Source organism: Amblyomma mixtum, chromosome 2 (assembly GCF_055824585.1).
Source record: "Amblyomma mixtum isolate Tamu chromosome 2, ASM5582458v1, whole genome shotgun sequence".
Lineage (NCBI taxonomy): Eukaryota > Metazoa > Arthropoda > Arachnida > Ixodida > Ixodidae > Amblyomma > Amblyomma mixtum.
Window position 1 is genome coordinate 99,190,269 of NC_143013.1, and position 15,127 is coordinate 99,205,395.

A 15,127-nucleotide genomic window follows, 5' to 3' on the forward strand; every position below is an offset into this window, starting at 1 on the left:
CTGTATTACCCGTTGCTATGTGATATTTTTTCATTTTTGTGTAAGACTGGCCGTCATCCTGCTGTCATGCCAACTAACAAGGGGTCGGGACCTCGTCAAGCTGTTCGAGCTTTTAGTCCCGTACTCCTCCTTTTCTAAGGAAATAAAATGATTGATTGATTGATTGATTGAAATATGATGGTGTTTAATTGGATCATGAATACAGTGAAATTCTTATAATATAGAAGCGGATAGACGACGACGACAATGAGCGATGGCACGAGTGGGAGGAGTCGAAGACGACAACGAAGTTCGGACTGTGTTCTCGGTGCCGATCGCCGCTGTTCTTTTCTATCTGTAAATATATGTAAATATATTCTTTCCCGCAACATATTTGGCGGAGGTGCGGATTTCCCCTACGCCTACCGACGTCGGAGCTCCGCAGCGGCCGCCAGTTGCCTTCACTCATCATGACCCAAGACGCCTCCAAGCAAACCTCAGCTCCGGCCATGACATCACTCGTTCTTTCTCCCCCTTGTGACCCTGGGTCATTTTCTGGTACCGACAACACTGACGTCGACGACTGGATCAACATGTACGAACGCGTGAGTACCTACGACCGCTGGGATCCGACCCTTATGCAGGCAAATGTAATCTTCTATCTAAAAGACACCGCCCGGGTCTGGTATGAGACCCACGAAGACCATCTGACCAGCTGGGACGTGTGCAAAGAGAAACTGCGCGAATTGTTTGGACGGCCGCTCGGCCGAACGCTTGCCGCTAAGAAGGACCTCGCCTCCCGAGCTCAAGCTTCTACGGAGTCCTATGTGTTGTACATTCAGGATGTGTTGGCCCTCTGTCACAAAGTTGACGCAAACATGCCCGAGTCTGACAAAGTCGGCCACGTATTGAAGGGTATCGCCGACGATGCCTTCAACACTCTCGTATACAAGAACTGCACTACAGTCGATGGAACTATTAAGGAATGTGGACGCTTTGAGGAAGCCAAAAGCAGGCGTATTAGACAGCCGTACGCACGCCTCCCCAACACGGCTGCGACTTCCTCATGTGAAGACCTGCGGCAACGGGAAACTCCACCGCCTCCAGTAAATGTGACCCGCATCATCCGACGCGAGCTCGAAGCTATGTCCCCTGCCTCCCTGCACCTACATGATGGCGACAACCGCTTGCCTACCATCTCTCTGGCATCTTGACAAATATTATTTGGAACAATGTTTTGTAAAAGAAACATTTTTTTTGTATCGCAGTAAGGTTATCTAGCACTTTCCTTTGTTGTATCAGAGGCAGCAGTATAGATATAACATTAAACCGTGTGCTAATTTAAACATATATTTGTGGTATCCCTTTTTCCGGGTGCACAACATCTGAGTGAATCTTGCTCTCACCTATTGCACAGATTGGTTGCAATCATGCGTATTTTTGTAAACAAAGATCACGGTTAATACAGAAGTATACCGGAAAAATCTGCGGCCCCATCAAGAGGAGGGAGCTCTACCAGCTGGAGTGTAAAATGATGGCGGAAAGTATTGCTATTATTGTTACTTCAAGAAGGGCGTTCATAGAGCTCTCATGGCGGCAGTGATTTACAAAGCCACCATCAAGGCGAAGTGATGCGCAAAGAGGACTAATGGCCGCTTAAGGTAGCCAATAGTTTTATCCCGTTGTGTGTCTTAGACGCAGCTTAAGCGTCCCCTAAAGTTTACATTAGGCGATGTATTTTCTGCTGTGCATCAAATAAGTGTCCGTTCCTGCTACAGGGTAAAAGAGCAGCAGGTATGACACATTGATGTGGGTAATTGAGGTGACGTCAAAGTTATTAACTGTGCTCCTTTCGTAAGTTTTGCTATTAGCTGCTGAGAAAACCATAGATAGCCACAATATTTTCCTTTCCCACCCCTAAAGAAGGCGCCCATTCCTCTTGCAGCAAAGCACTTAGTATATCGGAAGTATTTGTGCTCCGAGGTAATAACCTCAAGCCTGAAGCTTTCTGTCGCACTAACGCTCTTCATTAGAGATATGGTCGCCGCGGTGGCTCAGCGGTTATGGTGCTCGGCTCCTGACCCAAAAGACGCGGGTTCGATCCCGGCCGCGGCGGCTAGAATTTCTTTGGAGGAGAAATTCTAGAGGCCCGTGTACTGTGCGATGTCAGTGCTCGTTAAAGAACCCCAGGTGGTCGAAATTTCCGGAGCCCTCCACTACGGCGTCTTTCATAGCCTTAGTCGCTTATGGACGTTAAAACCCATAAACCAAACCAAACCATTACAGATGTGCCACTTGAACGATTTACTTGTCGCCAACACTCCTCATTATCAAGTAACCACCGTAACTGATGCCTTTGATGGTACCGATAAGTAATGTGTGCATGATAAAGTAATAAAAAGGGTCCTTTATTTTTCAACTTTTCAAATAAGAGAAGAAAGGGACCTTGACGAGGTGATCATTGCACTTGATTAGGTCTCTAGTTTTGGGAAATTTTAGTTTATGCAGCAGCATGCAAAGTGAAGATGCAGTATTGAGTGCTGAAAATCAATAATGAAAGCGACCCACCGTGGTGGCTCAGTCGGTTCAGCGTCGGGGTACTCGTCATAAAATCTCTGATTCGATCCAACTTGCGGTAGGCGTATTTCGATAGAGGCGAAGTACACAATATTCCAATTTCTTGTGCGATCACAGCGCACGTTAAGGGGCCGGAGGTGGTATAGATCTATTCGGAGCGCTCGACTGCGGCCTGCGTCATAGCCGAAGTGCGGCTTCTGGTCGTCAAGCCCATTGTTTAGATTTTTTTTTTACGAAATGCAAGCGACACATCAGCTGAAAAGAAAAGTTGGAGTGAAGAGAACACAGGAAAGCCTACTCAATACACGCCAAAAATAGCAGTACTAATCAGCCACTGGTCTACAATAACGCAGTCCACAAGGAGAATTTATTACTGCAATATAGTGCAAATGTACCTCAAATTGCCACAGTACCTTGTGCTTAGCGATGAGGTCGCTGACTCGTTCTAACCTGGTGCCGAGTGACGTCATCACAACAGTAGCACCCAAAAGAATGCTAATTGTGAGGCAGACGAATCCCGAACTGTGCATGACGGGAGTCGCGAACAGCACGACGTCATTCTCGTCCCACGTAAAGCAATGCCTGCGAAAGCAAAGGAAGGAGTCCGCGAAGAGTGCAGATATGCGGGAGAAACGTATGACCTGTGTGACAAGCGAGCGCTGGCAGACCATACAGTGGCACAAAGCCTGTGCGGAAGTCAGGAAATAAAAGTCTTGAAATAAGCTCGCTAAGTATCGAGGGATCAGGACAATCATCATATGGTTGCTTGCTGTCTGCGACGTTAATGACTAATGCGCAAATAAAGCGTTTGATTTCGCTTTCTTTCTCTAAGTTTGTAAATTCATTAGCGTTTCTATGATTAATAATTTGTTAAATGTGAAGCCAAGCCTCCACTCTAACCGTGGGGGCATAAGGCCCGCGCCATCAAGTCTTTGAGGGCCAGATTTGGATGACCGGAATTCTATGTACTAGCACAAACTAAGCAGAAGACCGCCATAGCAACGAAGGAATCGCGCCCGGTGCGATCGTTCTTTCGGTCGAAACATTCGCAAAATTCGTTGGACGCACTTAAATATCTCTTAAGTGCTGGAAGGTGAAAGCTGCTTGCGATTTATTGCACTGATTTGAATTTGCCGCTATTGAATTCCTTTCACGACAGAGGAGGAGAGCGTGGCGAGAGGAAGCAGTGACGTCACGCTGCGCATGCGCAGCGCGTCGGCAGTTTTTGCTTGGCGGCGAATCACACTGCTTCGACATCTTTTCGTCTGATGTGACGTCATCATCCAGTTTTTCTCGTTTTTGAGCAATTTGTACGCAAATTATAGATACTTCGGTGATCTTAAGTACTAATTAAGCTTAATTACACATTTTTCAATCTACTTTTACGTCCGCGTTATATCGCCGCATTTCGTTGTTTTCTGTGGTTTTCGCTATAATTGCCTATAATTAATTAACTAATGGCGCTACAGTCATCAAACATGGCGTCGGGGTTACGTTTTGATATTTCTGTCTGATGCTACCATTCGTTTATTCCTATCCTGATTAGTTCCCGCGTTATTCGTAGAAGACAGCCATAAAAGCCATAAAAGTATAAGCCATAAAAGGCTTTCACCTTAAAATGTACGTTTCGTAGACAGAAAATTCAGTATCCTAACTTAGAAGTAGTTGGTATAAATCGAAAACGAAAGCATGGCTAATATTTTATTTTTAATGATCGATAATTCGAATCCCTACTGGGGTCAAATGTTTGCGGCGTTGAAGTCTGGCGTGTGAAGCCTGAGGAAGAGTCAGGAAATGAACAGAGGAATCGGCGAGAGGGCGGGGAAGGAGGAAAAGAGAAAGGTAGAAGACGAGGGCAGGTGAAAAGTGCAGAAAAGAAAAAAAAGGACGAGTCATCAGGAGGCGAGAGAGTATGACGTAGCGTGGCGATAAATGCGCTGGATCACTCCACCCGCCATCACCGTGGGCTAACCCTAGCGCTAACATATTTATTCCTATGAATGGCATTGATCGTCTGTGATTTTTTTTCTTTCAATATAGGTCGATGATTTCATATTTCTATTTAAACAGGGGAACATATTGCGTATTGGCTGGTGATGCTCGGGAGAATGCCCCCTGTACATACCCACCCCGCAACCTCCCACGACGCGCTGAGCTCATCTGGGTGCCTGCGCACTCGGGAAATCCTGGCAACAGGCGGAACTTGTGAGGGGTTTCTCGAAGGAGCGCATGCACTCTTTTGCTGAGCTCACCGCAAACTCCCGCGCTGAGCGCCTAATCTACCCGCCACTACACCCATCCCTCACTACCAGAGAACAGTCAAGCTGGCGTCGCCTGCAGGCGCGAACTCTGCCTACATCAGCTAATCTTTAAAAATTTATACCGGTACCCTCCATATGCATTTTGTGCTTACACCCAAAAGCCACCCTCATCCACGTCCTCCTACCATGCCCGGCGTCTCCTGCCCCCGCCGGGCCGATGCCTTTCCTAACCTGGGAGCACTGGGAGACATCACTACGGTCAGCGGACCTGGCAAGGCAGAACATCGCCGTCAGCCGGGCCGCATACGTCTTGGACCAACACCACATGAACGTTTAAACCGTGAGTGGGGTCGTGCGGAGACCCAGGAGGCCTGCGGGCCTCGAATGTTCCTGCTAAATGAAGTTTTTTCATTCATCCATTCATGCTCTGTAATTTAGCAGATAGTTCAGATACTTCTTTTTTGCAGCCAAATCAGATTGTGAAATCTGTAGTCGTGTGTATGAGCAAGGCTCGCCTCACCCCAAGAGAGCGCGAACACCTTTTAGAGGCATGAAGTTTGTAACTAAAAACAGTAAATCTTTCTTAGTGTGCGAAATCCTTTATGAATAACGTGAAGGTGAATCTTGTGTTCTTCGAAATATTTGCCGTAGGAAGCTGTGCAGCGCGAGAGAGGTTGTCTGCTTTCTTCATTTGAGTGCAAGAACGCCTAAACCAGAATACTCTTAACCTTATTGGTTAAACCCTATTTCAAGATGTCATTTGAAGTATTGCATTTTCAGGAGATGCCTTTTCAGGTAAGCTTCCAGCGGCGGAAGAGGAGGTAGTCCGAAGGACTCACATCAGTTTAATACAGAGGCTGAGGAGCTTATAAGGTTTCTCCTCTGGAAAACCACTTAATGGAAAGTGCCGTGTGACCAGGTCCATTGTTGCCATGCAGCAATGCATGACTCTTATATTGGGTCTTACGCATGCAACGCTTTGTCGTAGAGTTTCAAGGCCCTCACAATAAAACTGGACATTGCTAATGTGTGCTTTAGGCCATACCGCTGGCGATACTTTCGTCAACTATTACTTCTGAAGGGCAAGGCGGCGTGTCATGGCGACTGGAACAGAAAATTCCGCGCAAGCGATAGAGGAAGACAGCTGTTCCGCCTCTATTCTTTAATTTAACACGAGGTGCATGAACGCCCTGGGCGAAAGCAGTATTAAGCTACTCGTGTCCTTGTACGGCTCGTTTAACTCTGCGACATTGTTCGATGGAAGGGGCCAACGGTTATATCTCTTTCACGACTAGCGGATATTTAATTTACCTGGATTCAAGGCTTGCTGCTGATCCGATGCTTGCTGCTTATGCTTTTCGGCATCATCGTGAACTACTGAGACGGAATTGAATACTTACTCCCGGATTGTTCGTCGTTTCAAAAGGAATGCCGTGAAAAAGCGCCTGTAAATGGCTCCTGCGAGTTCTTGAGCACACTTCGTAACAGTTTTTCATATTAGGTGATCGTATTGTGAGGCTGCGGAGGCTCCAATTATTTTGGCCGCTTTGGAAAATGAGAGCGCTTTGGAAAGGAGCAGTAAATAGTACTGCGGTAATTGTTATTTGCATATACCCAGCTAGGTCAAGACATCCAATTAAAATTTGTCTGCGAGGTTTGTGCAGCCCATTTTGTCAGGCTTGTATGATAGTCACTTTTTAAATTATTTTCTCCGGCCTTCTTTCTTTGTGTATCGTCCGCAGTGAACTAATCTTTCCAAGGAATTAACGTTCTACCAAAAATATACTTCCCAGCAGCGATGAGGATCAACTTTCAGACTCTGTTAGCTCAAGGAACTGAAAAGGTCGTTAGTGAGTACGGCTTGTCTCCATCAAATTCAAGATTGGTTTTCGGAGTGATCAATTATTTTACTTGGACGCTAAATTTTAGTGATTACTCTTTCTCATTACTTCTTCATGATCATAGCTTTAAACAGCCGTTGTGGTTGTGGGTTTGTGACCCTGTGTCAAGAACAGTCATACTGAGAACATTTACTTAAAAGTGCCACCGTGGTGGCTCATTGGTTATGGCGCTCGGCTGCTGATCTAAAAGACGTTGGCTCGATCCCGGCCGCGATGGTTAAATTTCGATGGAGGCGAAATTCTAGAGGCCCGTGTACTCTGCGAGGTCCGTGCACGTTAAAGAACCCCGGGTGGTCGAAATTTCCGGAGCCCTTCACTACGGCGTCCCTCATAACCTCAGTTACTTTGGGACGTTAAACCTCCAGACATCATACACAATTCCAGGAGCGTCTTGACGAGATACTAATCTTCCGTTGTAGGTTTTCTGTCCACGAGAGAGAGAGCCGCCGCGGTGGCTCAGTGGTTATGTTGCTCGGCCACTGGCCCAAAAGACGCGGGTTCGATCCCGGCCGATGTTGTAGCAATTTGATAGAATCGAAGTGTTAGAGGTCTGTGTAGCCTTCAACTTCAGTGCACATGAAAGTCCTCCAGGCACGAGAAATTTTGTGGAGCCCTCAATACGTCATCCTTCATAGAGTGATTGACTTTGCGGCGTTAAGCCCAGTAAACAAGAGCAATCTTCACGGCAGTGACGCCTGCAACGCGGCTTTCCGGGATCCATGCAAAAGTCCCACGAGCTTTCCTGATTTCAGGAAGGCTGTTTATTACGTGCCCTCGTTCTCGCCAAGTGTATCCATCCAATATTTCTCCTAGTAGCCTAGGTAGCACCAAGCATAGCAATATTTGTGTGTAGCAAGCATTGCAATGTGGTTGTTGTGGTGGTCTTACGTTAAGTTACGTGCGACTTTAACTACTGTTATACATTGAATTGCAAATTTTAGTGTAAGGTTTGCTGTTCATTGTGCTAAACGGGTGTTCTAATGTTAATTCCATGTTCAGATAATAGCTCCTTAACAACATTCGTGATATATAGAGAAGATTCTCTCGAAACTTTTTCCATTCTTTGTAGAGTAATGATATTTTTCAGCTACAAAAATATCGAAGATTCATATATCGGGCAGTGTCTGCCGCGTACCGCATCCGCAGCACCTGTAAATGCTTTGAAAATCTGTCATAATATCCATTCAGCACCATTATTTATGGCCCACCCTTTTCCAATGGCTGTATAACCTTGAAGACGTGGTATTCTTAAGTTAAGTGCATAAACTACACCAATTGCTTTGATGTATTGCAGTGCTAAAGTGGGGCCTCGTTGCTCCTTGCAGAACGTTGTTTGAAGTTAGGTGCTCGTAGCGTTGGCGAATACATGGTGTTGCTATTTTAATTTATCATTTTAGCTCTTCCTCATCACCATCAGCCTGACTATGACCACTGCAGAGCAAGAGCCTCTCCCACATCTCTCAAATTGAAAGTGTCTTTTGCCAGCTACGGCCTCCGTATCTCCGCACACTTTGGATAAATTTTACTAAACGTAGAATAAATGCTTATTCAATCAGGAAATCGTGTTTGCAAAGTTTATTGGTACTGTTTCATTCGTTAAAAAAGATATACCGAAAAATCATGAAATCTTATGCGATAAAGCTGCCATAGTAGTTGGAATCAGCCCGGATGTTTTCTTTGAAGCTATTACTGTAATGAATGCTTTATACGGTGGGTGGAGATTGATTGACAGTGGGGCTGAGAAGTGGCTGGGCGGTGGAGCTTCAGGAAAGCAGCTTGGTCTTCCGCGGTGTCGTTCAATTCAATTTCGCTGTCTCCTTTTACTTCCGCTGCTGCGTGGGGTCGTAATGGTGAAGGCCTGTAGGGCTGTGGATATAGCTGGGTTGGGGGTAGGAGGTGCTTACGGAGGATGATGCTAAATTGTGAAGAAATGTGGCGCGTCTGGTGGACGGAGACTTCATTTGCTTGGTTTCACAAGAAAATATTTACTCTTCACAGAGGCAACGCCGGTTTTTGGTGTTTTCGTCATGGTCACTGGTACTGCATTGCCGGAAAAATAGGCAGGTTTCTCTCGTCTGCACTGTTAAAAGACAGGTTTCAGCTCCCTGGGTGTCACAAAATTTGTGTACAATATCTGTGCTCTGTGGGGAAAACCTCGCAGCATGCAGCAAGGTGCGACCGTATTGAACGTGACCTGAACGATGGCCTTACGTCGACGCACACGCCACATTGTGCTGTACATATTTACCGCAGTAGCAAATCAATCATGCTTTTTGAATGAACCAGATATGTCGGATGTATACCAAAACGCTCCTTTTCTTTAAATATTCCAAGGCTGATATCATATAGCATAGTACTTAGGATCAAAGGAAAATATTCAACAGGGGGGATATATGTTCGAAAAGGAAATTTAATTTTGGTGTGAATTTTTATACCCTCTCTGTAAGGACCCTCACACGAGGCTTGACAGTATTATTAAATAAATAAATTGAGATAACAAGATGTTTTGGAACTTCTTAGGTTCCTTCATAAGTATTGACTACGGGCGAGTTGCAGCTTGGTTTTTAAGCCCTCGCTTAGTCAGCCGCTAGTTCACTGACTGAAAACCACGCGTCTGAAAGCGAGAAGTGCTCCGAGGGAGCAGCTAACATTCCCCCGCGTCTGTTGAATGTGCCATGCCTCAAAAATCTGCCTCCTTCGCGTGTGTGGCTTGGTGCTCAAAAGAACGGCTTCGTGAGTGTTCGGCCGCCATGAATCAATTCCTGTCAAATTTTCTGATATCAGCTTTGTGCTGCTACGATATTTTGGGAAAATTCTTGGTTTCGCCAGAGTACGAAGCCGCGCATTTTTATCACGGGATGTTTAATGCCACGCCTTAGGCCTTTTCTTTAGGACGATGGTCTTTTGTTCGAGGGAGAAGCTGCCTGATGGTGGAAATGGGCTTGTGTGGGGTTTGCACATCTTCCTTTCCGAGGTTACGGACAAGCATTCACTGACGCCTTGTGCTTAATGAATGCATAGGCGTTGTGCCGATGGCGTTGTGCTTGGGCCAGACGTTGAAATTTTTTTGTTGCTTCTTTTCTGGTTTCGGATGTGAGTGACAATGAAGTAGCTGGGTTATCTATTTCTTTGGAAGTCAGGGATGAGTCAGTTCTTTTCACTTTTTTCTTCAGGAGAGCATCAGATAGCCTCAGCTATCTTCAATAAATCTGTTAGCGGCAATTCCTTCTAGGGATGACGAGTAGAATGAAAAGTAACTGACCGTGTGGGATGGCTTTACGTATACCAAGAACCACAAGCCTTTTTCGTGCCTTGTGTGTCGAACATCGAGAAAAGGAAGTCTGTCATGTTGTTCACGTTCAACGGTAAACGGTATAGGTTGGACAATGGAATATAGATGGAACTCAAGGTTTTTAATCTGAGAATTTTTAATCATACCGAAGCAATCGTCTCCGTAATGTAGGAACAAGTTTTTCTAGGGAGAGAAGGTGCAGAGCGCCTGCCTGTCTCTCGATGTACTAAATAGTTATATTAGCCATTTTGATTGAAATCCACTCTAGCTTTAACCGATAGCTTTAACCTAATTAGCTTTAACCGATAGCATATTGATTAATATTCTAAATTGATCAACACCACAAATAAATAAATTAAAAAAAATCCCCTGTGTCCCTTGGTTTCTGTGGCTGTTGGCTTCTTTCATACTTATAACGAGCCCCTCATTTCCCTTCCCTTGTTTACTTAATTGCTTATCGAGGGCCTCGGTTCTGGCAGCCTTGACGCCATAGGAAGCATAAGAGGGTTCTCACGCAGCTTCCACCTTCTCCGTTCGATGACGTTCTACGTCACACCTGCGGTAACTCAGGACGTTCTACGTCCGCCGCTTATGAACGTGGGTGGCGCTGATGAACACTCTTAAGGTTAGGTTACTTGTAAACATAAATACCCCCGAAAACAGAACATTTGACAGCCGTCGCCGTAGCTCAGAGGTAGAGCACCTGACGCGTAATTCGGAGGTCGTGGGTTCGGATCCCACCGGCGGCATGTGGTTGTTTTTTCTTCTGCTTTTCTAATCAATTAGCTTTAACCGATAACATATTCAGTAATATTCTAAATTGATCAACACCACAAATAAATAAATTAAAAAAAATCCCCTGTGTCCCTTGGTTTCTGTGGCTGTTGGCTTCTTTCATATCTACAAATTTATGTTGTGTACTTATGAAGTGTCATTGAAAAGGGAAAGAGGTTCTACGGACACATAAGCCACAGAGGGGCCATATATCGTCGATGCTCAGTGATGTTCACTAGTTAACGGCTGGGTCGTTCTGTCGTGCACTGCTACCAATAAACACTGCCAGGGACAGTGAAACACTGGCGATTAACAAAACCACGTTAAAAGTGGCGAAGCTCTCGTCATGCTCAGTGGTCAAGTTTGAGCGAGAGCTCCGGAGTTTCGCACGTGCGTCAGTGCTCTATCAGCGGGTGGCGCCTACCTTGTCAGGGTAGTCCGAACGGCGCCCTATTTACTTTCCAAGTGAGGCTAATAGAAACCCTGAAAGTAATGGCTGTGGTTCCTTTCTTTGTGCTATACTATCTCTTGCATGCACGTATAAATTCAAATGCGATCCCTAAATCTGGATCTTCGTAACAGATACCTGCTGCCGTCCTTACCCCTAATTGTTCAATCTTTTGTTTGCTTTCTACAGACCATTTAATGTAGTAAAGTGAACTACACTGACATGCAATCAATCAATTTTCACGTTCAGTAATTTCTTTTCTGGCTTCCACAACAGCGGAGTTTGTTGCGGTAGGCATTGTTCTTCAGCCCCCCCAAGATTGAAAGGGTTCACACACTCACCCTGCTGTTGCCATGTTGGCCAAGAAGCCGTAGTGTGTGGTGACGGCACCCTTGGGCAGGCCCGTGGTGCCTGACGTGTAGCATATAGCGAGGACGCACTCTCTGGGGTCATGAATGGGAATCTCTATGAAGGAGGCGTCGTCCAGGTCTCTGAACTCAGCCGTCGACACGAAGCCTTCCGCTGGACCCGTGGAGAAGAACCCCTGCACATGGCGTAAAATAAACTCGCTCGCTCTAAAAAAGCGAAAATTATGCAACGCCAGTGCGCACTACACCTTTTGCTGTTCTTTGATGTCCTTACAGTTACGAGCATAAAAAAACTGCGTAGAATTGGTTCTGTACAGTTTGCCTTGTTTTGGACTTGTGGATTTGGGCTATGGTTGATACTAAGATGCAAAGTAGCACAAGTTCTTTAGTCTTGTGAATTTATGCGGCTGGCTTTCCAGGGAGTTTCAAAGAGTATTCGTTTGGTTTAGTTTGGTTTGGTTCATGGGGTTTAACGTCCCAAAGCGACTAAGGCTATGAGAGACGCCGTAGTGGAGGGCTCCGGAAATTTCGACCACCTGGGGTTCTTTAACGTGCACTGACATCGCACAGTACACGGGCCTCTAGAATTTCTCCTCCAAAGAAATTCTAGCCGCCGCGGCCAGGATCGAACCCGCGTCTTTCGGGTCAGCAGCCAAGCACCATAGCCACTGAGCCACCGCGGCGGCTCAAAGAGTATTCAGTGCTCCGACAAAGGAGGAATGTAACAGCCATTTTAAGCGGTCTCTAAGTTTGGCCTCATCCCGATCGCACACCGCTCAGATTCAGGTCTCTGCAGTGCAGCGCGATCACTTGCTGTCCACGGCATCAATAAGAGAAAATTCGTAGCGCGGTAACAACGGAGCGTCTTTCAAGCATCTAGTGTATTACAGAAAGATAACTGTCGTGTTGTCAACGAAGTAGCCCGTCATATCCTAGGGCAGGAAACGCATATAAACCTTAATTTAAAATGAGTAATAAGCAAACCTTTAAGAGTTGTTCAAAGGATCTCTTGGATGTGCCGCTCCAAATTTGTTCCCTGTTTGAGAGGGAGAAATGTCGTACGTGATGTCCCCTATGTCAAACTGGCCAGGGGAGCAGTAATTGCTGGCCGCGTCTACAATGACAGTTTTGGAGCACTGCCTTGAAAGGATGACACCGATGGATCACTGGGAAGCTGTCATATCCCACTAGGTGGCACCCTTGGCATCTGCCGGCGACGGCAAAGTGTGTGCTTATGCGCCGGGGTTCTCTGCTCTCGGAGGGCAATTTAAAGCTTCGGGAAGAAGCACATGGTGTCTAAATAAACGTGTGTCGGCCCCTTCTTTGCCGATACAACTTTGGCGACGGGGTTGGGAAAATAATAGAGGAACTTCTCATAACTTAAGAAAGAGGGAAGGAATAGTTTTCACAGACTCAAGGAAATCAGAGCCAATAATTTCTGGTGGTTAAACAGTTTTTTAGTGCTCAGGGTATTTATCGACTAGCGTCCTTGACCAAATCTCTGCACTTTTGTGCACATCACTAGTAAGAAACATGCTGAAATTCCAAGACACGTGTGCTGTTCTCGCCCGACTGCTGTAGATACCTTCAAGCAGAAACCAGAGCTTCTATACAACAAAACACGAGTTAATTGTAGGCCTGTATGCGTTAAAGACTTTAAAAAAGCAGTATTTATTAAAACACGCGAGTGTGAACTAAAAGCGGTATCTCACCTGAATTTGCAGGGACGCCGCCGCCTGAGCAGTCTTCTCTACCAAAGCAGGTTCTGTCAGAATATGAGTGCTCTCGCTGTCGCGTAGCTGGTAGCACAATTCGCCTTGACGCGCACAGGCAAAAAAAAAGAGAATTAATCGCCAGATTTTTGCTCGTATCCATGCACTGCATAAAACGCTTTCGACGACGAGAGCTTAAGAGTAGAACTGGCCCTCAAGTTTCCTGGCGGAGTTCGTCCAGGCTTTAAACTTGAGGAATTTTGTCAATTCTCTTCATCTCCGCCTCTTGACGGTAACAGGAGGTTGCCCCTGCACGATTAGCGCACCTGGGTGGCAATTAAGTAGAATGCAAGCTACTAAAATTGGATACAGTTTGCAATGGATGTGTTGTCCCCGACCAGTCTTTCAGTTCAGTCTTTTTATCGGGAAGCTCCAACCGGTCGACGGTGAGGCGCGGACTGTTGTCAGCTAGAATGGCCATACGTTTTGTATTGGCACCGTATTACACTTGGAAGTCTTCAGAATGTGTCCCCAAAGTGACTTGTTACTCTCATCAAGATAATATGGCTAAGTCGGCATGTGTGTTACAGCGACCTCTTTACACGAGGTTGCAAGAGGAATGCTGGAAGCAACCTAGAAATGATTCGTTCTTTACCCTTTAACCACCAGCCCCGAGAACCACTCGTCATAGGAATTTTGTGGCAATATCACGAACGACGAGGGCGGTAATTGTCCACGAAATGCGGTTTGCCCTTTTAGGCCTGATTTAATCTTGATAACAGTGCTTTTCGAGAAAAATTGCTGAAAGAATGCTGTGATTTTAGTTAATGCGCACAGGTGGAACCAGCGCAACAGACGGAGGACAAGGGCAAGGAGGCAGACACAAAACACCGCTGGAGTTGCACCTATGGACTTCAGTTGTACCACAGTTCCACGTTTGCGCATTATGAACGAACTATCCCAGCAATTTACTCTATTAATTTTAGTTAGTTTTCTGAAAAAAAATTACTCATACATCTTGCCCAAACATTAACATTCACAGCATGGTTACTAGTACGGCATTGTAGCTGAATGAAAAGAAAAAGAAACTGCGCATTGTTCACGCTCCCCACTTACGTTCAGTGAGCGATGCTCTCGCCAGGACGACGCTTGCCCCTGCGAAGACGCAGCCCCACATGGCAGCAAAGTTCTCGACACCGTTTTCTAAGTGGACGCAGACTCTGTGACCAGGTCCGAGGCCGTGCTTCTGGAATCCCGCTGCGTAGCACTGCATGCGCTCGAGGAGCTCTCTGCGCGTTACCAGGACGGCGCCATCAGCCTGCATTGAATTTTTTCTACTTGTATTAAAGATAATATTTCTGGAAGTAACGAGCAACAAAAAGGCGGATCTAACAATATGACGCATTTTATGGACATTCTCTATGGAATTGATTACTTAGTAAATTTTCTCTCGCTTCATCATTCTATTAGACGCAAAAGCAGATGTATGCATTACTCACAAGCTCAAGCTCAGGAAATCTCACATTCTTTTAGTTGCATTACGGCGTCCTGCGCCTTGTGGAGCTGAACAAACAAGATCATCGCTGGAATTTCTAGTATGTGGTTCTGCGAAAAAACACACAAGTTTTACAGATACGACCGCGATTTCCGAACAGGCGGAGGTGTACTGATTGCCGTGAGCTCTGCTATCAATTCCTTTGCTATCTCTATCGATTCACCACTAGAAATCGTTTGCATCCATGTTAGCTTTCCAACGGGTGACCTTAGATTTTGCGCTTGTTATAGATCCCCATCTTCACCTACTACTTTTTGCGC

At 45.9% G+C, this 15,127-nt stretch overlaps 1 protein-coding gene across 1 annotated transcript in view; it reads right to left on the reverse strand.

The window, feature by feature from the left end:
* The window catches only part of LOC149360256 (uncharacterized), a 45,277-nt gene that overhangs the window by 19,588 nt on the left and 10,562 nt on the right, over positions 1-15,127 (reverse strand). The window contains exons 2-5 of the mRNA XM_089572255.1: positions 14,429-14,630; positions 13,313-13,416; positions 11,574-11,776; positions 2,970-3,138 (exon numbers count right to left, since the gene is read on the reverse strand). Coding sequence (XP_089428381.1) covers positions 2,970-3,138; positions 11,574-11,776; positions 13,313-13,416; positions 14,429-14,630 — 678 coding nt within the window. The remainder of the gene's footprint in view (positions 1-2,969; positions 3,139-11,573; positions 11,777-13,312; positions 13,417-14,428; positions 14,631-15,127) is intronic.